This window comes from Pyxicephalus adspersus, chromosome 11, assembly GCF_032062135.1.
Source record: "Pyxicephalus adspersus chromosome 11, UCB_Pads_2.0, whole genome shotgun sequence".
Taxonomy (NCBI): Eukaryota; Metazoa; Chordata; class Amphibia; order Anura; family Pyxicephalidae; genus Pyxicephalus; species Pyxicephalus adspersus.
Genome location: NC_092868.1, coordinates 9848205 through 9871692, shown reverse-complemented (window position 1 = coordinate 9871692; position 23488 = coordinate 9848205). Strand labels below are relative to the sequence as shown.

General features: G+C 38.2%; 1 protein-coding gene across 1 annotated transcript; it reads right to left on the bottom strand.

Moving 5' to 3' along the window:
* On the bottom strand, positions 1-20093 carry DEDD2 (death effector domain containing 2). The gene is made up of 5 exons (XM_072426066.1): positions 19970-20093; positions 11991-12502; positions 10306-10416; positions 9967-10092; positions 1-1831 (listed from the first exon to the last, which is right to left on the bottom strand). Exons 2-5 carry the CDS (start codon positions 12439-12441, stop codon positions 1458-1460), a joined length of 1062 nt encoding a protein of 353 aa, XP_072282167.1. The 5' UTR covers positions 12442-12502; positions 19970-20093; the 3' UTR covers positions 1-1457.
* Between the last annotated feature and the right edge of the window lie 3395 nt (positions 20094-23488).

Below are 23488 nucleotides of genomic sequence, written 5' to 3'. Positions count from 1 at the left end.
TATGTTTTTAATTTATCTTTATTTTACATATATATATATTTTTTTTTTTTAAAACAAGACACAATGAGAAATATTTGTGTTACAAAAAAACATTTACAAAGCTTTCTCTGAAAGCTTATTTACATAGAAAAAAAAATCCCTTCTGGTCGGGATCCAATACAAAGAGCGAGTTGTTTATTAAAGGGTCATTGGATGGCAGGAAGTTCGGGAACAAAAACGCCTTCAAGACGTGGCAATGTTCTTCATCTCTCTGTCCTGGCAGATAAATTAGTAATTCCAGGGTACAATCTACATCCTTGTATGACTATGTAATGTCTCATTAACTAAAAGCATCTGACACATCACTACACCTACCAGCACAGCACGTAGAAGACCCGGTTAACTTTGTTAAAAATTTATTTAGGGTTTATGCACACAGCAAATTCAAAAGCAAGTGAAATCCATTAGAAAATGACTTGCTTTGACTTGATGCAAACCTACTCAGATGACAATACCTATGTTCATAAGCCCTATGTATTCCTGTCACAGAGCAAATTCCATTTTTGGAAGCTTGTTATGCATATTTTATATCAAAAGGTGCACCTGTGCTCTATAAATATAAGAAAATCAGGGCAAATATCAGATACAACCAAAAATGGCTGCTAGAACATGTGACAGTCTAACCTGAGCTCACCTTCTGCTCCCTAGTGATACACCTGCTGCCTCCATACCTAGTGTTACCTGGCCTGATTCCCCCAAGTAGGGGAGTGAAGCCAAAAAAGTTGGTGCCTGCACATTCCGGTCAGTGCAGCTCCAACACATACTGAGATGTTACAGAGGGCCAGAAATAATCTATACTTCTGACCATACAGCCTGCATTTTAGTCCTGACACCACTGTAAATATTTATATACATTTTGTAGCTTTTGTCAATCCTCTCATTTATACTCTTACTAGCTTTCAAAAAAACACTTTGCAAGGAGGGTCGATAGGGGAAAAAAAATATTCAAATGTCAAAACTCTAACCTACACCCTCATAAATCTGTTACTAAATAAATGTATTTGTTATTTATGAGCAAGACCGTGTCTTGAAAACCGGTGGAAATATGCTAATCAGTCAGGGAAAGATTATCTGAAGAGGAGGAGCTTTCTTCACTAAATTAAATATTGCATGTCTAAAAAGAGGGAATGTTTTTCCTGGTATGCAGTCTTTGCATTAAACAAAAAAAGGCTTTTTATAAAACTACTGAAGAGCTTTTTACCTAATTCACAATGATCTCCCTGATAAAGAAAATTCAAGTAGCTCTCTACACTTTGCAAAGAGCAGAATATTGGGGCTTCATGTGAAGAAAAAAAAAAAAACATTGCTGAAACCCATCTGTTAATTTTTCAAATACTTCGAACTCCTGGTGACCTGCAGGCACGGTTATCTACTTTTGTACTCCCAAGAGCACATAGACTGTCTTTATTGGAAGGCCCTCAGCTGGAATGCTGAGGAAGGTTCTCTAGAAGCAGCCTGCGACCTTCTTCATAATCGTCCTCATCTACATTAACAAGGAGCTGTATGGTCTCCTGTCCGACAGCTTGCTTTAGAGAGTCTGTAATGAAAACCCCCTTCAGTGCTTCGAGTAGGGACCCATTCATGTAATCTGTCCAGAAGGCATCCAAGTAGGAGAGTTCTGAGAATTTGATGTCGCAGATGATTGAGCCAAGGTCTCTAGATTTCAAAACTGTGTTGGACTGGCTGAAAAGATCAAACTGCCTCTCAAGTGGATCCTGCTTCACAGACAGAACATTTTGGTTCAAGATTGAGTCGTGCTGACAATACTCTGCTCGAACACGCAGGCGGATTCCTAGGAAGGAAGAAAAAAAGGGGAAGCAGGGAAGAGAAAGACAAGAAGAAATAATATTAATTAATTAATAGCAACAAAAATCTATAATTCAAAATCATGCAACTAAATCATTTACAAGTTGTTCAAATTTAACCTTCACAATATGAAGGACCAGCAAGCATATAAGGCTCTAAAGCACTGAACAACTTCTTTACTTAGAAGAATGCAGCCAATATCATATTTGCGTTAGGAATATTTATTATGAACAGACTTTTTGGACAATTGATTACAAAACAAAAACACCCTTTCTTTTGCCCATCTTTATTTTTTTGCTACAAGTCTGTGGAATTCAGCAAATATGGCCGTAAATTGGCTTTAGGAGAAATATGAAATAGCTGGATTTTACAATTAATGTTAATCTGAAATAGTTGGGAAAGACTAGACAAAAACCAGAGGGTTTATAGGAACGTATATATGATGTAGAAGAATGCACTGGTGGCTGGTTACATACGCTTATAAGTGATTTTTTTCCTCTTAATTTTTTCTCTTTTCTTGTTGAAGGTCAACCTGCAGAAGTATTTAACCGAGAGTGCAAAACAGAACATTTTGGCTAGGTTTACATAAAAAATAAAAAAAATCTCCAAACTGCAGAATCTCTGCAAAAGGGAGCCAGAATCCCAGAATAATATGGTGTCAACCTTACTTTCTTTAATTGACAGACCAGGAATTTTGTCAGAGAGTGATCCTGTCCCTCATGAAATGGTGCAATGATTATGCAAAGATTCAGTTCAAAACCTAATCATGTTTTAGACTATGGAAAACAAAAAGGGCCATAAATATAAATGTGTATAACGTTGTTACAGTTGTTAGATACAGGAAAACGCAGTTGCTAACATTGCCTTTAATAAAGTTGTATTCAAATTGTATCAAACAACTTTATAAATGCGATGCACTAGAGACATTGTACTGGACTCCGATACCGGATGCAGATACAGAAACCATTGCACCTTTACCTAACAGTTGTAAAATTTTGTTACAGAGGACATTCCGTCAAGATCACTGGTCTTTCGCATTATCGTTAGGAAAACAAATCTATTCTTTATTACACCATAACATGTTATTCATGATACCTTTTTTTGTTTTGGGGGATCATCCATTTACCATCTAATAGAGTACAAATGTTAGCCAATACGTGATGTATTCTATTCATGCATAGCAATCATTTCAGTATTTATTTTTTAATTTTCCCTTTCAATTTCTATTTAACCATAATGCAGTTCAAGGGTCTTTACTGTTTGGAATAACCATCTGCAAGGTAACCGACTTCATATTTATTGCTCATCTCAAATAAAGTTTCACCATAAATTAGAAGAATTCACGATTTGTTTGCTTCTACATAAAAGTATTTGTAACACCCGGGGGTGTACAGGGAGCACTTAAAGTGTCTTTTCAGCACATCAGAGATCTTTTAATGCAGATAAATCTTAAATGAAATAAAGTGTTACATTTTCCACTATGCATAACTTATCTTTCACATAGAAAATACTAAACTGTACTAAGGTTTTCTTTTAATCAGCCAATATGCATTACAGTGGGCAGATATTAAGCTAGAGACTTTTTATTCTGAAATACTAAATGACAACTGCAGGTCTCCAATCAGAAGTGCACATCCAACATGTAAGACCACTACTGTAGGTTGAATACACACACCATGAAGGTGATAAATGCATATGCTGAAGAGCTACCTTGCAGATGCAACAGTGAAAACATTCCAGTTTCCAGTCCATTTTTTTCCAGCAGTGCAGACACTTTTTGCTTTTACAAAACCATTTTTCTTTAATTGCATTTCCCATAAACAGAAATGTAAAAAAAAGTACACATCAAATACCAATTCTAACAAATCAAGAAAACACAGAGGTAAGTGTAAAGTTCTTTGGACAGCCCCTGGATATGTATATCAAAACAATGACCACAGAAGTAGATCTGAAGGCATGAACAAAACTTTTATTGTGTAATAGGAAGGATAAGGAGGACATAGGCAATGGTTGCAGCCAAATCCACTGTGCAACAGAACACTTTAAATTTCCTTAGCATAGATGCTTTCCCCAAACATGTTGCACATCTCAAAGGACAGAGCTGGGGAATAGTAAGGAGACCATAAATGAGTTTTATCGGAAAGGACACTTATAATAAATCTACAGACAAGTGTGCAAAGAATTGTAAATCATGTAAGTTTTGGGTACAATGCAACTTTAAAGAGCAATGACATTCAACATGAACATTCTTTTTCTTTATCTGCAGTAAGTGAAATGTGGGGTGTTAAATCTGGTTCCACTGCATGTTTTCAATAGCCGCCATACATCCTGCATTATAGAAAGAGTTCTATATCTCAAAATGTCTTCTGCCTTCAAGGAGAAATGAGTAGGTTTTATCTGTCCTAGGGAGATGAGGTCTATTTTTTATTCCAGCAAATCACAATTCTTCTGAATAAGAACATTCAGAATAATTTTAAATTTGGCCAAAAGACAGACATATATTCCCTGAATTAAAGAATCACTTACTCATTTTTCACTGTATTTCTGAGCTATAATGCAAGTAAATAGTGGCTGCTGAAATCAAGAACAGTTCCAGAAACATGTAAAGTATAGTAAATAGAACGCCGCATATGCATTAAACGTTAAATGTAAGAAATTAATGAAGTTTATTCTGTGTGTTCTTTAAAACAGAACAATGCACAACAGGGTTTAACGCAAGCTAACTTATAAAAGATATATATTTGTCCCCCATGTTAGAATAAATTGATATCCAACTCTTTGAAGATATTGATACATTCAGAGAAGGTGCAAGTATCCCCTTAAACCCCCTTTCCAGTGCCAGATGTATTCTTACCCAGTGTTCCACTCAGAATTTTTTTAAGCTGGGTGGGAAGAAGCTGTAGGCAGGGGGCAGCCCCTGTATTCTTCCAATAGCCAAGTGATTACTGAAAAATTCTGGGTGGTGTGTCTGGGTAAAAATGGCTTCGGAGAGCTCTGCTTACCTGAAACAGACACCTACAGCCAACAGGAACCTTCAGTGCATTTACACTAACATCTTATTTTCCCAAAGTCCTGTAGAAGACCCTGCAAATCAGACTAGGAATGTAGTAGGAAGATATTCTAGAGGTTCTGCATATTTCTGTGGCCGTTGCCTCCAATTCAGACAAACAAGCGTGTGGGGTTTAGAGGTAACTGTACTTTTTCCAAAGGTACATCTTTTTTCACTCGGAATCACAGGTCAAAAGGCACTGACCACTGCTACCTAATCATAAGCCTGACTCCGCACACTCGCAGAATTAGAGTATGGGAGACAGTGCCCAGAGGGGAGCAGCTGTGAGACTTAAGGTGGCACAACCAAGAGTCAGATACAGGCCAAGAAAATATAGCTAAAGGAACAATAAACATCTTTCACAAGTAAGCATGTGCAAAAAAATTTAAGTTTGTATATTCAGACTCCCACATAAGCACCATTGTGGGTGGTTACCTTTAAATTACAGACCCAACCTCCAGACTAATAAAGTATTGTTTTAGTGCAATATTTGTAAAATTTTATCTTGTACTTTGATCAGCATTTCTGCAGAAAGGTTGCTCTTTATTAAACCATATTAACAGAATGTAAGCCAAGACATTGTACGTTAGAACTTCTTAACAAAATGAGCGTCCATGACAAGATAGTGAACATATCTGATGAGTGGAGCAGCTTGTATAGTACAGTGCAGGCTGAAGCAGGAACAAGCTTGTAATTTTTTTTTTGCTCCCATGTTTACCATTGAGTTGCAGTGCCAGGCTGTCAGAGCAGCTTTTTAAGGATTTTTTCCATTGGCGGTCTTAACTGTGAACCGAGAGAGACAGGTTGAGCTTTTGACAAAAAACACAGTACATTTCTTTTCTATGTAGCAAGATATTCACGTTCACAATTAAGGGATTTTTTTCATTGCCATTTATATAAAAAAAATTCCTAAAAATGCAAAAATCTGGCTAATCTGAAAAAAATGCATAGCAGCAGATATCAGAACATAAAAGAGGTCTGTCAAAAACACAGAATAATACAAAAATAGTTGGGGATCCCGATAGTACTTAAAAAGCTTCACCAACAGCAAGACAGTGATGACATCAGTTTCTTCCACTTTACATGAAAAAAATACCATCCTTCTAAATATTCATCTGTTCTATTTTCCCCGTGTAGTTTTAAAATTTATATGAACAAAAATAAAAGTTGCTGCTGGTGAAATTAAAGTCTCCATTCTAAAAATAATAAAAAATCTGTTGTCCTTTAAGCAGATACAAGAGGACCTCTTATTTCTGGTATCCACAGTACACAAAAAATAGTGCACAATGACTAAAATATATGAACACCAGACAGATAAACTAGCAGTTCAACTATAATTCTGCAAAATAACCTCTTTAAGTAAACATATTAGCATTTTTAAGCTGAATAGGTTTAATTATCAGCTACTGCTATAAAGTGAAAAAAAAAAATCTGTACAGGCTCAAACATTTTCTAACTAATTCCAGTATCTGCATGCAGAGGATAAAAAAATGCGATGGCCATGCTGCACTGGAGTCTACGAAAAGCTATCTGTCTCAATGGTCTCTCACTTGTAGAAGGCATACATTTTCCACATTTACCTTTTATTATGGTACGCTTGTATATTTGAAGGGTAGAGCGCATGATCATTTCCTTAACAGAGAGATTTGCTCTCTCAAGCATCAACCTTTGCTCAGTAAACCTGGAATTTAAATTTTAGAGAAAGTCGACTGAACAGAACAGAAACAACACCATGACAATTCAGAGGATACGTCTATGAGGAATGTTTCAATGAATAAAGGAGATACGAAAACCTTACGTACATTTAAATCTTGTGCACTTCTAAGCACACATTAAACCATGAACAAATTAATTTGTTTACTCACTCAGGGTAGCAGTGTTGAAAAACAAGGGAAAGAAACTTCCATTAACACTAAAAATTTGATGCCACTGTATCTTTGCATTGAAAGTGGCATGCAAAGACTGAAAGCTATCTGAAAGTACACAGGTTTCCAAAAACACAAATTGCTGCAAGTTTGTTTTTGATAAATAAAAGTCTATGTTAGCTCAAAAACTATTACCTGTATTATATTTGGCATCATGGCACAACCAGTTTTTTGGAGCAATTTTTGTGAAGCTGTAGAAAGGGTTCCTAACTGAAAGTCAAGCTGGTTATTAGCACTTCAATAAACATTAGTACTGTCAGCCTGCCATGCAAGATCCTTTAGCTAGTTGCTGGGCTATAAAACAAGCAAAGGAAAGAAACTTGCAGGGTGGGCAAACAAAACTGCTGCTAGTTGTGAAGCAATAGCTTATGGCTGTTCAACACGCCCGGAAAGTGCTGTTATTAAAACCTCTAAGTAAAATATACCACAGATTCACAAAAAATTATAAGCAAACTGCATGGATGCCAAAAATACTGAAAATAGATTTTGAGTTTCACGTTTTTTTTTAAGCAAAGGATCTGACATTCAGCAAACATCTGTAGCTAAATCTTCCTTGGTCCATGTGTTTTAAGAGACACTAATTCACCAAGAGAATGTTTGCTGAATGTAAGACTCTCTGCTTTGTAAATAGACCACTAAGACATCTTACAGTGTACTTTTAAGATTACTGGTAAACTAGGTCACAAATTTAATGAAAAAAATAAAAAGTTTATTCACTACTTTCCAACCCCAACGTACACTGTTTGAATGTGTACTCCCTAGGACTCATTTCTAGGAGACTAGAATCCATCCATGTCAAAAGCATCAATTATTATGGAAATGTCAGAAATGAACCAGCACCTCAGAGACCTATTGGAAAAGTTTTTGTACAGCTTATTTCAATAAACCTAATAGAGAGCAGTACAGAATTTATTATGGAGGCTGCTGTTGCCAAGTCCTAAATTCTAGTTTGCTTGGTCTTCTCTGGCTTCAAACTTTTTTGCACCACTGACCTGAAATTATCAAATTGGCTTAAATTCACAATTATACATTAGTTTATGAGCATTCAATGAGGCAACAGAATCAGTATGGCAAGGGCTAAGTGAGCAGGGAGAGAGCAGGGCTCAGTGCTCACACTAAATACAAAAGCCCTTGCACCAGACAGGAATGGGGGGTAGGCAAAGATTATTCCCTACAGGAGTCCTATTTACACTGGGGACTTTAAGAGAGGCGTTTCAGGCCGACTAACCTAATAGATATTTTCAATATTCCAGAACAAACCATTTATTCAGGTATAACAGTGATGACTGTTCTAGCTTTGTAAGAAAGGATCCTGCAAAATTTCACCACTGCAATCTCCAAAAGAGATAGGAAATTGGTGACTTAACCTACTAGGATTTACAATGTAAAACAAATTGTGGACAAAGATGACCTCTCTAAGGGGCTGGATGTTATTTTTTAATCTAGACAATTTCTTACGGCAAACTGATAAACTGCAAGGAACCCTCAAAGCTTGTTTATGTGTTTATATATGCAAGCTAATGATAACAGTTACATCTTTTTAATAGAATTAATTATTTTTAAAGTGCTAAATTAGGGGAAAAACACTTTATTGGGATATTCAGAGGTCTGTCTCTTTTAAAGCACTGGTACAACCAGACATTTAAATTAGCTAGTAAAAAAATATTTTTGCAAAGAGGTCAGGCTATATAACATGCAATGGAACTCTCCAGCACTGTAGATCTATCTCTACATAATATTTGCTTCCATCACTGACAGACAGGTTTGCAGAATGTTGCATTGGTAGGCCCCATATGCCAGTGACAGATGGTTAAAGAAAAGGAAAAGCACAACACTGAAGAGTTGAAAAGTCTTACTGTTTCATCCAGGTAGCACTAGTTTATTTAGTAAATGTCTTCTTATGCACTCATTTCCTGCAAGTGTCAAAACGTGAGAAATGTTGGAGCAGAGAAAAAATAGACAAGACATTTCAGGCACCACCTTCTAGGGAAGTATGTGGGAATGGACAGCTAGAGACTTTTATGGGGTAATGGAAAAAGCTGTGAGGCCGATTTAATGGTTGAAACACAAGATTAATAGTTTTCAAAGTAGTTTTTTTTTTCATGTTACAACACAGCAGCAAGATATTGGGAACAGTGTTTACATGTCTGAAATGCCCTAGTGGCTGGGTCTTGGGGGTCAATGGGGTAAATTCGTTTTGACTGCGATTAGTCATGTAGAGCAGTTATCAGTCAGGTAACTTGAGTTCCTCTTCAACTTAGATGCTAAACGGCCAGTTTACTACAAAGGTTACCTAATTGTTTTAGATTTAAGTAGCGTTGGGGGTTTATATTTTGCAAGAAATGGGATCAGCCACATTTGGTACATCGAAATGTAGTCAACCTCTTGGTATACCCATTATCTTGTTAACATCTATGTGCCCAGATCTTTAGCAACTCATGCAACATAACTTGAACTGTAATGGTAGCGATCATTTTTGTTTCATCTTTAATGCATTTTACTGAAGAATGTGCATGGTTATTTGGCAATTGCAGTTCAAAAGCTCTTTTGCAGAAGGCCAATGCTTGATGCTGTGTTTTATCACCGTTTATACTCATACAAATAGGGGAAAGCAGAGCACTGTAGAAGGCTGACTGCACAGAACTTTAAAACAGGGAAGAGAACTGAAGGATGATGGAAACTTTCCTGGCAACACATTGGAGTGCAAGAGTGTTATCCAGTTAGTGGAAATTGTCAATTAGCAACTTGAGATAAACAATGCAGTGTTGCTCTACATCGATTCAGCAGCACCAAAATAGCTCTTGAACTAATCCATGCAGTGTCAGCTAACCAAAATATAATTTTGGAAGTGCAGAGATTAATTCACAAGAAAAGCTAGCATTCCTTTAGAGCAGAAATGAGTGGTTAGAAGGCGGGCACCAGGGCATTTCACTTTATAAATGAACCTGAGCGACCAAAAATGTCTAAACCACAGTCAGGCCTAAAACAGCACTCCCAGTATGGCTTGGCTGTGGTATTCTACAGGAATACACATGTAAACTCTTCCCATAGGGATCATGAGTTACAGTATACTATAAGTGATTTTAACTCGCTTCAAGGAGAGTTTAGCAGATGAACACATAAAGCAATTTATGGGGGTATACTCACCACATGTGACTTTGTTCTGGGTGGGCTCAGGCTGTTGGGAAGTGGTGCTTACTTTGCTCTTTTTTGGTTTTGGGCAGCGACCCCTCTTTACATTTCCTGATCGTTTACGTTTCTTAGCAGTAGAACCTGCGAGCAATATATTGAATTAGGATAACTAAAAGTTTGTGCATTAAGTTCTACTATGAACACATAGTTAAGTAAAGAAAAGAAATAGGTCATCTGCTCCCCTCATATCGTAAAATTAAAGTTACCATAAATGAATAACATTATTATGAATAAGAAAAGTCTTACAATCACTTTAATTTAAACACAACAAAATATAATGAATTTATAGCCTACCGGTTTCCCAGTTCTCTTCATTGGATTGTGATGTTGTTGAATTAAGACATCCGTCCACCTGTTTTTTCGAGTCCGTAACTGAAGGCCCAAACGTATACCTCTCAGGGGATACTGGAGATTACACAAACACAATAAGAAAACATTACATGATATTCAGACAGGACTTAAGACTAAATCAGCCTCTACTGACAAATTAAAAAAAAAAATACCAAAAATGACTAGAATATCAAAATGTAAAAGGCACATTCAGATGTGCCGCCTTTCCTGACCTAAACTAACCCAGCTAATTCTGGTTTGTTTGCATTCTGTGTCACAACAGAAACACCAGTGAATTACAGTGCCACATACTTCTATGGGAATGTATGGACTCCACACAGAAGACTATGGGGTTTTAACACACACATGCAGTGGTGCTGGATGACAACAGAATACATCTATGGAGGGGGGAGCGTTGGTTAATTTAGGTCAAGAAAGGGGTACAAAACATGATACATACACCTATCTGTTAAGGCCCTGTATATAAACAGTGTATACAGCAACTTTTTACAATTTGTCAAGCTTTTTGTAAGCCTTTAAAGAACCTTCACCTTCAATCTAGAAAGGTTAAACACAGATCTTAAATGCTAGTGGGTTGTAGGAAGCTTCAATCACTACCTTTTAGTGTGCTATCAGTCCTTTAAAGTGTCAGTCTGTTTTTATGAAGACCTGTGTTAAACATCTCCAAAATTAACCTAAACACTTTGTAATTTTACTTTTCATCAATTTATAAAAATGACAGATCAAACTGTACATTACAGCTGGATTGAGCATTCCGCTGAACTCAACACAGACCAGCATATTAATGACTTGAGTCTTTTTCTGCTTCTTTAACAGAATACTGTGTGTGCCAACTCATCTATCATATGTAGGAAAAATGTAATTCCTATATACTTTCAGGTATACGTAAAGAGAAAAAATGTTTACAATCTTGCTTTTCTAGGCTTAACAGACAGAAAGCACAGTGTTTAGATAGCTGGCAGACTCACTAAACTTGCTGTCTTAAGAAATAAAGCACAACTATACTGCTGCACTGTAATGCAGGCAGTATTGACTTAAGTCTGTGCATGTATACTTGCCTCCCCCTGTGCCTATATAACTACACAATATACAAAGAAATTAGTTTTAAAAAATTTAAATAATATACATGCACACCCACCACCATAATCACCCCTCGACTTGTGCACTTTGCAATTAAAAAACAAATCATGCACATGCATGCCCCCAGCACTGCATAACATGGATACTAATGTGTTTATTACTGCACAATTTCAAGTTATATACCATAGTCTTGAAAATGAAGTGAAAGGTATGATTTAATGAATTTACCCCATAACCCACTTCCTTCCATCAAAACATTTAATCTGCAGGCTGGCTAATGAATGGTGCAGAGAGGGGTTTCAGAGGCTGAAAAGGCTGTATGAACAATGAGCAATGTACCTGCAGGTGCAGACTGTCGGAGATCAGTGCACACAAGTTAGAATGCCAGGGTAGATTTTGTAGGGAAACCATTTTTTTGGACATTTAGTAAATCCAGCAAAAATTAAAACATTTTTTTTTCTTTTACAATATTTGATGTAGGGGAAGTTGGGTCTTTTAAAGTTTACATGCAATGTATAAAAAAATGTAACAAAAGGAAATATCTTTACCTGGGCGACGTCTTTTGAAAGAGACGTATGGAAGAAGATCATGTCGTGTTAATACTCTTAGCAGTTGGAGTAGATGTCTGAAGTTGCTCTCATCGCAATACCCTCTTCTCTCCAATTCATAGAGCAGCTCAATGCCATTTTTAGGACTTTGAACCGCAGGGAATTCCTTATCATTGTTGGGCTTGAAGTGCCGATTCCATTTCTTCCAGGCAGACAGTAAGGCACTGCTGGGCATCTCACCGGCTTCTTCCACTGTCCAGATGTTAGGGTCCAGGGGGTGAGTGAAGGAGTAGTTTTCATTCAATAGGAAAGTTAGGGCATCAACATCACTCTCTGTTAGTTGGGAACCGATCACATCAAACAACTGGTGTAGTGAAAACATGCCATAGTATTCTAGGCACTCATCTTCCTCCCAAGGTAGAGCATATACGGAGTTTGAAACTTCAGCCATCCTGATATGGATTTAAGCTCTAGTTGATGTAAAAAATATTGCCAAAAAGAAACACCGGATTCTATAAAACAAAAAAAATATATATACATATTTAGGTATTAGCCTTTTAAATAATTGCAGGATCACAATGCCAAATGATGGAAAACACTCTAATTTAAATTCCTATAATATAAAAAAAACAAACAAAAAAAAACACGAGTACTTTAGCTACCAGAATAACATTAATTATATCTATGTGGAAGAATGCAGAGGTACAGAGCACTGAAAAATAATATCACCAATGGGGTCTTTGACAATGGTCCTAACCTGTAGGCCAAGGATCATGAGACCCTTTGGTACTTGATCCATGGTCCATAGATTGTAGTGCAAGTACCAATTTTTACAGGGGGTAAACCCAAGGATTTTTTACCAGCCTTATGTGAAACTAAAGTACCACTTTAAAGTCGCAAAAAAACAAACCAAAAAAAAAAAAAGGTGAGAAAGCAATGCACCAGGAAAATGCAATTGCGCATGTGCAGCGTCAGCTTTGGTTGTCAGGGAAACCTGGCAATCAAAGGCTTCCCTTGCATGTGCCAGGGATGAATTAACAAGCAGGAGTTACATCATCTCTGCACCGCCAATCAGGATGGATGAAAATTACCTAAAAGGGGAAGAAGAGAAAGAAGTTGGTGACGCTCAGCAATGGAACGTCGTTAGGTAAGTCTTGCGGGTTTAGTTCAGTACCAAGCCCATTCTTCCATTACACTAAACGTGACTAAAACATTTGCTGTCTGACAGGTCTCTCTAGTATTATTTGTGGTTCTCGGGTAATGTCAAAAATGCAGTTGAGGACCCCTATATCTTAAAAATTGGCGATCACTGGTCTCCAAAGTTAAAAGTGGTTGTTACCATAAAACAATTTACTGGAAACTATCAAGCAACTACCTGAAAACAACCTAAGGAAATCTTTATATAAGCAGCAAACATAAGAATGTTACTATAATAGGATTTATCACAACTGACAAATCATTGCAGTCAATGCAAAATAAATACTTGACTTTTTTTTTTTTTTAATGAAAATACTTTTGTGCCAGTTCAAGAAAAATTCCTGTTTACTCAAATTGTCCAAAAAGAAAAAAAAATATGTTAGCACTCCTCTGATGTACCTTTGGAAAACACACTGACATTTAATAAGGTAGCTTTCTTGCCAACTGCTGTATAGAGCCTTTTTTTCTGAAGCATCTGAAACCTGTAGAGATTTACTAGCACAATGCTGTGAATGGAATGCCTAATGATCAATAAACCAGGAGTAATCCCATCCATAAGCCACTCATTAATCACTTCTGACTTCATTACCCCACAGGCGAATCATATATATTCCCCATCCTGACAAAAGTGCCTTAATAAGGACACTGGATATATAGCTCATTTCCATCAATCTATAAATATACAACAAGTGTTAATTCAAGCTGGCTCTGATCAATGATGTTTATACAACTGTTAATATCAATTCAATACCCTGGTGTGTCTTCTATGAGCAGATAAAGCACAAAGTGTTTCACCCACAGGTCCAATAGTAAGAGATGATTCCAAGCTTACAAGCTGTCATAGAATTTGCTCAACACAATGAACCCTGCTGTATGGAAGATGCTTGGATCATAGCAAGTACTAAACTGTGGATAGGACAGCTTAGGTTAGTGTACTAGAAAGGGGGTTAGAAATACTTCATTTAAAGTATATGTATTGTTTAGATTATGCTCCTCTACTCTGCAAAATCCAATTCTTTCCCCCTCTAACAAATAGTAATAAAGGGCCTGAAAACCCATTTCTACATAAACTGTTGCCATAGCCTTCCTCTAATGATTCATCTATACAGGTGATTTACCATCACCTAATCTTACCCAGCACCAGGGAAAGTCTATAAATTTGCAGTGTTTAACCCATTTTTTTTAAGCTGGGTGGAATGAAATCTTAAATAGTCTATTCCAATAAAATAGGGACTTGAAACAAGTCCCGACTTTACTGGTTGCATGCTTATTTCAGGTCTGTGATAACATACATTGAGAATGACAGAGGTTGTAATGTTTACCTATCAGCAACTAGAATATGAATGGTTTGTGAAAGAAAATACAACCCATTTATTTATTGGATACCAGAACCAGCTGGAAATTTTTAGCCTTACTTCCTGTCCCACTGACATAATTCTATAAGACAGGAAGTGAGGGTAACTTTACCAACAATAAGAACAATTATTTCCTGAATAAGGCTGAAAATCTCTTTTTATCTCTGATGACTTTCCCGACTTCCTGTTAAGTGAAACAGTTGATAGGACAGAGTGAAAATGCTGAATGGAGGGAAAAGTAAAGTTCTGTGCCACACAAAACAACTAAAAGAATATTGCAGCCCAGCAGTCCTTTGATGAGTTGCCTGCATAGGTGTGTGCATTTTTGTTTCCCTGCCCCTTTATTTTCACTTGATTATTCTAACAACACTTAAGGTGCGTACACACTTCCAATTTTTATCGTTCCAATCGAACGACGAACGATCGATTGGGCAAAAAATCGTTCCTAAAAAAGTAACCAACGACGCCGACGAACGAGGAAAGTTGTTGGAAACGAACGACCGGACCGGCGGATCGGGCGACGATCGTTGAACATCGTGTTCGTGTGTACGGTCGTTCGTTGATCGTCCATGTTCAGAGCATGCGTGATGAACGAACGTCCATTCACTTTCCTGTCGTGCACATAGTTCCTCTATCGCTGAAACGATCGTATCTATTGTGTGTACATTATCTACGAACGATCGTGTCGTTACCTCTATGTGCAGGATCGGTGCTATACGATCGTTCGTGTATATCGTGCAGGAACGTTCGTCGATCGGTTTCCGATGATAATAATTGGAAGTGTGTACGTAGCTTTACTTTCCCAGGGTGACTAAATTCATTCTTCCACTGTGTCCACTGAAGTGTCATGCCTGCCAGACTTTAAACATATCTGCCATTATCTAGAAGACACTGGTAATGATGGGAGTAGTAGTATACACAAGAAAGATAACTGTTTCCAGTTCATTGAACCTGTACTTTCTAAAAATGTTCTTTATGAAAACAAATGCAGTCACTGCGTCGAAGGACCAAATATGCTGCAATATAGTAAATTTGTCTCTTTAGGTTAAGTTTTGCTTTAAGGAGTTATTTCCAAGGCTCAGCACACACATCAGGTCTGCAGCCAATTCTGTGTCCAACCGACAAATCAGAAGTTTCACAAAATTGTACAAACATGGACAAAACTCTCTACTTCCAATCGCTTCCCTGGATGGAAAGAATTCCAGGCAGATGTACTTGATTGCTCATACATACATGATACAACATCTGCATGTTTACCAATATGTCCAATCTTTCCAAGACTAATTATATTAAACAGGTCTCTAATGATTGGTTGCCCAAAGGAGCTAACAATCTAATGTTGGCATAACAGGCGGCACCTGGCAGATCTGAAATGTGCCAGCAGAACATCAGTCTATTTTTAACTTGTGAAGTACAAACTGAAAGAACCAACAACCATCATTAACCGCCACAAGCTAGAAATAAGGGATAATAATACGTATTATTCCACAGGATTGTGGAGAGGAGAGCACACACTCAGCTGTCACCTTTCAGGCTCTTATTTCAAGGTGAAACAATCATCATTAACCCCTCTGGCTCATACTGAGAGATTCAACACTGATTATTACCCCAAACTCACTGTAATTCTTACTCTACAGTCATTGGAAATGAAACTGGCAGCAGCTACGATTACCAAGGCTGGTGAGCGGTTGAGATTTTAAGTTCTGGGTATTATATAATAAAAAAACTGCCCAGACAACCTAATTCTCCAGGTTGCTGAATTAAGCATAACGAAAACACTCAGCAAACAGTACTTTAGGTAATTCCATATGTTTATGAGGTCTCAGTTATAGCAGCCAATACTCAATTTGCTACATTACAAACAAAAATGACATAAAACTCAGGCAGTACAAGTTCATGGCAGCACAAAGGGAAGCAAAACATTATTCCTCCTAAATGTTTATGAGGGTTGCAGAATAGAATTATCAACATAGTTAAAGGCTCAAATTATATTAAAATAACATTTCATTTTTGGTGAAGGGTCAGTGCCTGGCTAACATATACTGAACACTGAGACCCTTGTATCAATCACTAAACTCCATTTTTTTCCACCTTTGAGATATGGGTGTTACAATCTCTAAAACTAAATATATTAACCCCCCTTGCCCAAAATAAGGGAGCCCATCTCACTAAAGGTCACAGTGTTTGTAGACCAGGAATCAAAGCAAATATGTGGTATATAAGCCTCCACCATCTGCAGATTTTCTATAATGATCACTATCAGGCCAGTTAATGAGGAGTCCAAATAGGTAACTGACATATGGAGGAAGTCCTCAGCCCTGTGTAAAACTACACTTTGGGCTTCTTCCTACTACTGTGGAGCATACATGGGCAAAGCACAAGTTCAATTTAACATGAAATTAAATATTTTCATATTTTATAAAAAAAAAAAAAAAACAGTCACTGCAAAAAATAAAATTAAAAATACAAATATTTTACACATTTCTGTTTCAATATACCTGTGGAATGCCTCACCTGGCTGACCCTGACAGCTGTAGAATCCTGATAGGAGCAGTGGCATCACCAGAGCGAGAATGATTCCACAATGTTTTGGAATGAGATCTTTTATTGATCCCAACACTGGTGGCAAATCGCCAGTGGCCCAGACAGAGGTATAATCATCAGCAACATATTTGGAATGATAGTTGTGCATTTTGATAATGACTCATGTTTTTCCTATTAGCCTGCACGTGTATTCTGCTCATTAAACAAACTGGAGTAAAAAAAAATGACTCTGTTATTATGTATTATTAACATACTACACATACCTAGAGTTCACCATCACACCTGCCAACTTGTTCTCTTAGAAATGTACAAACAATGCAAAAATCTAAACCCCTCCCCTAAATGATAACTGCTCAGACCTAACTGGAAAAGATGGGGAACTTGGGAGTAAAAATATGATTATTATTCATTCTCACTGGACATATTGTTACTGAACGGAGACCATCCATGGCAATGCATGCATTTTAAAATTAAATATGGTGAAAAGAAACCATGCGTGATGTATGTATTTCCCGATTTTAGATAGTCAATGGCAGGAAAGAAGGGCAAACTACAGACATCTAGCAGCTACATTTGCTTATAGAACTCTTCCAAATATTTCCACAGCCCCCCTGTGTTCATGTTTGCCTGCCCTGTCCTGTCAGAGAATAATGTCACCCTTACAGATAGCCAAAAACATCAATGGTGTCACCTAAACTCACCTGAGAGTCACAAATTGCTCAATGAACGACCTGGAACCTATGGAGCAGTGGTCGCCAACCTTTTTGGTCCCGCAGACCACTAAAATTTCCAGCTCCCGACCGCGCATGCGCGTGGAGCTGGGTGTCAATTAAAGGGGAGAAACCCCGTAGTGACATCATGACATAACCCCACCCACTCTCCCATGGCAAATCTGAGCCCGCCCACTTTCTTGAGCCTGGGACTTGTACAGGGGATGTGGTCCGTAGCTCTGGCTGGTTGGCCTAGCACAGCCCCATAGACGTCTATAGGACGTTCCTGACTCTACAGGAAACAGCCCCTAACAATCCCATGGGGCTGTACTATGCAGGTGAAAGTAAAAGTGTACCTAAACTCAGAATTTTGACTTTATATAAAAGGGTGGACAACTCTTCTATGTAGGATAAAAAAAATCTGTTTGTTTTTAAGTGCAACACTCTTATTAAAAAAAAAAAAAAAGGGTGCAGCACCACTCTCCAATTCTCGACTGAGAATGGGAGCACAAAGCCTCCCGGGATACCTAAATCACGTATCCCGGGAGGCTCTTCTTGGGGATGAACAGAAGGTGCCCTTTCGTCAAAAGGGAAAAAATTGACGATCTCACTGCTCATGCGTGATTTTTCCCCATTCGGGTCACCTGATCTCGCGTCTGCTTCTGGTGATGAACGAAGAATACAGAAGAAGCAGAGGGGATGACGGCGCCCGGCGCGCTGACGCATGCCGGGAAAACGCGGGACCCGATGGAAGAAACCTCCTGAAGAACGACTGCTCTGCAGGATTGAAGGTAAGTGTATCTTTTTTTGTTTTGGGTGAGGTTTGAGTTTACTTTGTGGAAACTTCCCATGTGGATGGTACACAAACACTGGAGCACCGCTATTTCAGATTTTGTGGAGGGTGAGGTGGGGTTTCTGTGTGTTTTAGGATGGGGGGGGAGTATTTATCCTTTAAGGGTAAGTTCCACAGCCCTGTCCATAACATGGAGCAAGGCGCTGCCCACATCACTCATGCAAGCTACGTCCTGTATCAGCTACAGCTATACCCAGATCAATGATCCTGTGGCTGCGCGCCTTGCTCAGAATAATTTACCTGCAAATTGAAAGCCAGTTAAAGCAGATGTGAAGGCAAACACAAAAAAAACATCCTGTGCTAGCCATGTCAAGTATAAAAATCACATCCATAAAATATTTGTTTCCATGATTTTCAATAGCTGTCACATGACCCCATCTGCACAATACTTAGAGGAACCAAAGTAAAGGTTTCTATGATCAGGCCGGTCATTACTACTGAACAGGACAGGCGATGTCCCTTCTACAATAATGTGTCTCTGGGTTTCCTAAATCAAAGATGAGCTGCGCATGTGCAGTGTCAGCTTTGGTTGCCAGGGAAGTCCAGCAATCCCAGCTTCCCTTGCGTATGCTGGGAGGAATTTATGCCATACCAGCAAAGCCAATCAAAATGACCCAAGATCATTCAGAAAAGGAAGAAGAGAAGAAAGATGGTGGCACCAGGCCGGGTTTAGTTCTGCTTTAATAAGAGGTAGGGGTGGCACTTCATGCCCATCAATAAACACCACCTTGGCTACGCAATCTGCAAGCAAATGGCTGCCATCTTGGCTGTAGTCTGGCCACAGGATCCCGTACAGAAGGGTGACGCCTCAGCTGGAATATAAGGAAGCAAAAGAGCGGCCACCCTTTCAGAGCGAATTAATGAACACACAATGTACCCTTTTGCTAAGGATTTTTGGGAATGAGGTAAAAAAATCAGTTTTATACCAATAGATGCCATAGATTTGGGTTAAAATACAGTTTATAATTCCCTTGACAATCATATAAATGAATTATATGCAGATGGGGAGAATGGAAATCAAGACCTGTCCATTCACTGATGTCTGGTGACAGGTTCGCTTGACGTCTAGAACATTCTGTGACGAGGTGATGAAGATACATTGATATGATGTGGAGATTCAGGGGATGAATAATTACCTCAGGAATGTATAATAATAAAACAAGACGGCAGTCATGGCCGCCATTACGTGCAGCTTCCTCACAGCAATACCTCACAGGTCCCTCTGCTCCCTCACAGGCAGCCATTTCCTAAACTATTCCTACCGCAAACCCCACCGCCTTCTCTACATCACCTGACAGAACCCCCAGAAACCCGCCTTACCGGTATCGAGCAGCGACAGAACGCCTCACTAACAAACAACACAGTCCGAGCTTCCGCAGAACCGAACAGCTTCTGGTACCTTCCACAGCTCACTGCGCATGCGGAAGATTTGATTGACGTCATGCACAGTCCCAAACCACGCCTCTATCCGCCATCTCGCGATCGACGCAGGCGCACAACGCGGCCGCTGTAGGTTTGAGGTACTGTCACGCAGCTAGCCCACGTGACACAGGGGATACCATAGCCAATAGGAAGCAAGCTCGCTGCCTGTTTACATAAGTGTTATTCACGGAAGAGAGTTACGCAAAGTAAGGGAAGGGCATCTGTGAGTCACTGCGGAGTTTGAGCTGTGGCTGGCACGGGCCCTGTTGCTATGGAAACGTGGCATGAAAGACCTGTTTACAGGGCAGGTCACACCTAATGGTCAATGTTGTAAAATAGTTACTAGAAAAACATATTTGCTTTTCTAAATAAAAAATAAAAGTTTGTTTACAATTTTTAAAGCTGGTCTTTATGGGCTCTGCACTGCCGTATTCAATTTACAATATGGTTGTACATCCTCTGTATAATATTTATCAGAACTATATAATAAAAAGAATAACCTAAGGCTATGTACACACGTGCAATTATTGTCGTTGGAAATGGACTTTCACAATCCTTTCCAACGCCAAAAACCTGCACGATGCATGAATGGGTGTTGTACATAAGGCACCATTCTGCTCTATGGAGAAGGGAGAATGACAGAGCGGCACCCTGCTGTGCTCTCCTCTTCACCTCCATTATGATTGTTCGTCGTCCATCGTTCGTGAATCTGCCAGAACGATGGATTACAAGCACTGTACACACACAAGATTCTCGTCCGATATCAGCCCTGGGCCAATTATCAGGAGATAACCATTGCACATGTGTACCTAGCCTCAGAAGTCAATTAATTTCATATACAATCAGACAGAACCCCTAAAGAAGGTGATTTATTAGTGCAATTGTTAGACACAAATTTATTATTAAAAATGCAATACATGTTTGCACATTTGATTAACTGAATAAAACTGATTCATATGAAAAATCTCATGTTCCTAAAATAATATAAAAATTCAGAAGTATAAAAATTAGTTATAAAGATAATATTATAGGGATGTAACTAATGTAACTAATATAGGTCACTGTCATCCTTTGCTCCGCACTCAACAATATAGGCGCTTTATAATAAATTGACATTACATATAATATAGGCAGCTCTAAGTATTATTTAAAATTTGGGCATTATATACAATATGGGCAGTAGATTCCATAACACCCCATGCACCCCATCCTATGAACCCCTAGGCATTACATAAAATAAGGCCACCCCGGTCACTTTATAAAATACTGACACTATATACAATTAGGGGTAGCCCCGGGAAGTCCGGTCCTCATGGGCATTTTATACAATAACATCACGCCGTCTACTTTATAAAATATAGACATTATATACAATATAGGCAACTTTGCTTATTATATAAAATGTGGGCACTTTATACAATATGGACAATATAAGGTCACCCCAGGCACTATATAAAAAAACTATATACAATTAGGGCAGGCCTGGGCACTATTTAAAATATGAGCACCCCTGGGCATCATACACAATAATGTCACAATGGGTACTTTCTACGTTTTGACATTTTATACAATATGGGCAGCACTAAGTATTATATAAAACGTGGGCACTATATATAATATTGGCACAGTATGGACATTAAAAATAGTAAGGGCAACCCTGGGCACTATAAACCCCCTAATTTTCTTACTTGGTCTTAACCTGCACAATAGGATAGACATCCTATCCATCTTTGTCTTTGTCATCCATCATTTGCTCCTCATACACCAGAACCAGCCCATGGGTTCCCTACAGCAGCACACCCCTGAGGTGTCTTTAAAGAGAACTTGTTATATGCAAAATGCTATCACATAGGGGACAGGTCAACTTGATGTTCACTGGGAGTAAGAATGACCTAAAATAGATGGTCGGTGGCAGTAAACATTCTTCAACATTGGTGATCAATGGTGGGAAGAAAACCAATGAATTATTATTTATTGGGAGGAAGAATGTCCGTTTTTTGGCTATTGGGAGGAAGACTTCTCCAACTTTGCTCTAGCATTGGTGGCTGTGGGATGACCATTGAGCAACTAATGGCAAATCTAAACAAAAAACTTCATTAGTTTCAAATCTGGATACTCCAGTACTCTCTCCTCTTTACACAAATCATATTAATCAAAAAGGACTCCTTCTTTATGATCTCTCTCGCCATTCCTCCAGTGATCACTTTTTGCCCATCCCAACTCAACCCTTACTTTCTCCTATCTACCCTACCCTTCCTATTAATTATTCTACTACATTGTACATCACAGTTTCTTTTTATTCATTCCATCTAGTCTCCTTGTCTATAATAATTATGCACACCAAGTGTTATGTAGGCATGTATCTTTCACAACTATAAAGATTTACCACCATCAGATTCTTTAAGATATCATCAACTGCCATAATTGTTTTACTTACTTGAAACATACCAAGTGAATGAAGGTTGCCTCTCTTACATGTCTGTCCTCAGTGGTCCAGATGTGGATGACAAGAACTGCTGGGCATCAATAGGGCATGAGAGCTGGTAGACAAGGTATAGGAACGAAGATCTTTTTTTTCTATTATATATTTGACTTGTTATATTATTAATGGAAAATATTATCTATGCTACTTCTCTATGTATGTAAAAAAACAAACCAAATAGTCTTTTTTCAATATTGTAATGACTTCCACTAGTGATTCAAGTACAGTAATTACATAATATGTGTATTGACTAACATATTTTTTTGGTTGTGTTTCCTTCTCAAATAAAGAAGAACAAGCATTTAATAAAATGTCAACAAGACTGCAATATCTCAGTGCACATTTAATGGCAGACAGATGAGCTATGTAAGCTGTGTTATCAAGACAAAAAGAGCTGAATCCAAGAAAAAGGGACTTTGTAATTTAAGCCTTCAATATGTTTGCTTAGAAACCAATCAATGTTTTAATACATCCACTATAGTTACTAACTTTGCTTCTTATAGACAAAATCCCTCCGAAACTGTGGTGGTATTACTCTTAAAAAAGAAACTAAGTACACCTTATGGATAGTGTTAGGATTGTTTGCACACGAGAAGAAGCAACCACTGGATTCAAACAAAGGAATTATGTCAGAAACATTACATATAAAATTGACATACTGTACTGTAGTAATTTTCATTATCTAAATTTACCCATGAAGTTAGAATTAGTTGTTACAGAATAAGGTGCCAAAAGATTAGGTTTGATTTATAAAGCCTCTCCAAGACTGGAGAAGATAGACTACGATAGGTGATCCTTGGTAATCCAGCAAACCTGGAATGGATATGGCCTAGGATTGGAACCATTTGCCAAATAGCAAATCATATTCCACGTTTCCATATATATCAAATCTATTCCACGTTTGCTGGATCATAAAGGTTCTACTATGATAGTCT

Bases quoted from the DNA above. Each gene is read 5' to 3' on its own strand.
- DEDD2 (XM_072426066.1), bottom strand. From the start codon at position 12,441: ATGGCTGAAGTTTCAAACTCCGTATATGCTCTACCTTGGGAGGAAGAT. The intron at 10,093-10,305 runs GTAGGCTATAAA...TATTGCTCGCAG, and splicing joins TGAAGAGAACTGGGAAACCG to GTTCTACTGCTAAGAAACGT. The intron at 1,832-9,966 runs GTGAGTATACCC...CTTCCTTCCTAG, and splicing joins CCAGAACAAAGTCACATGTG to GAATCCGCCTGCGTGTTCGA.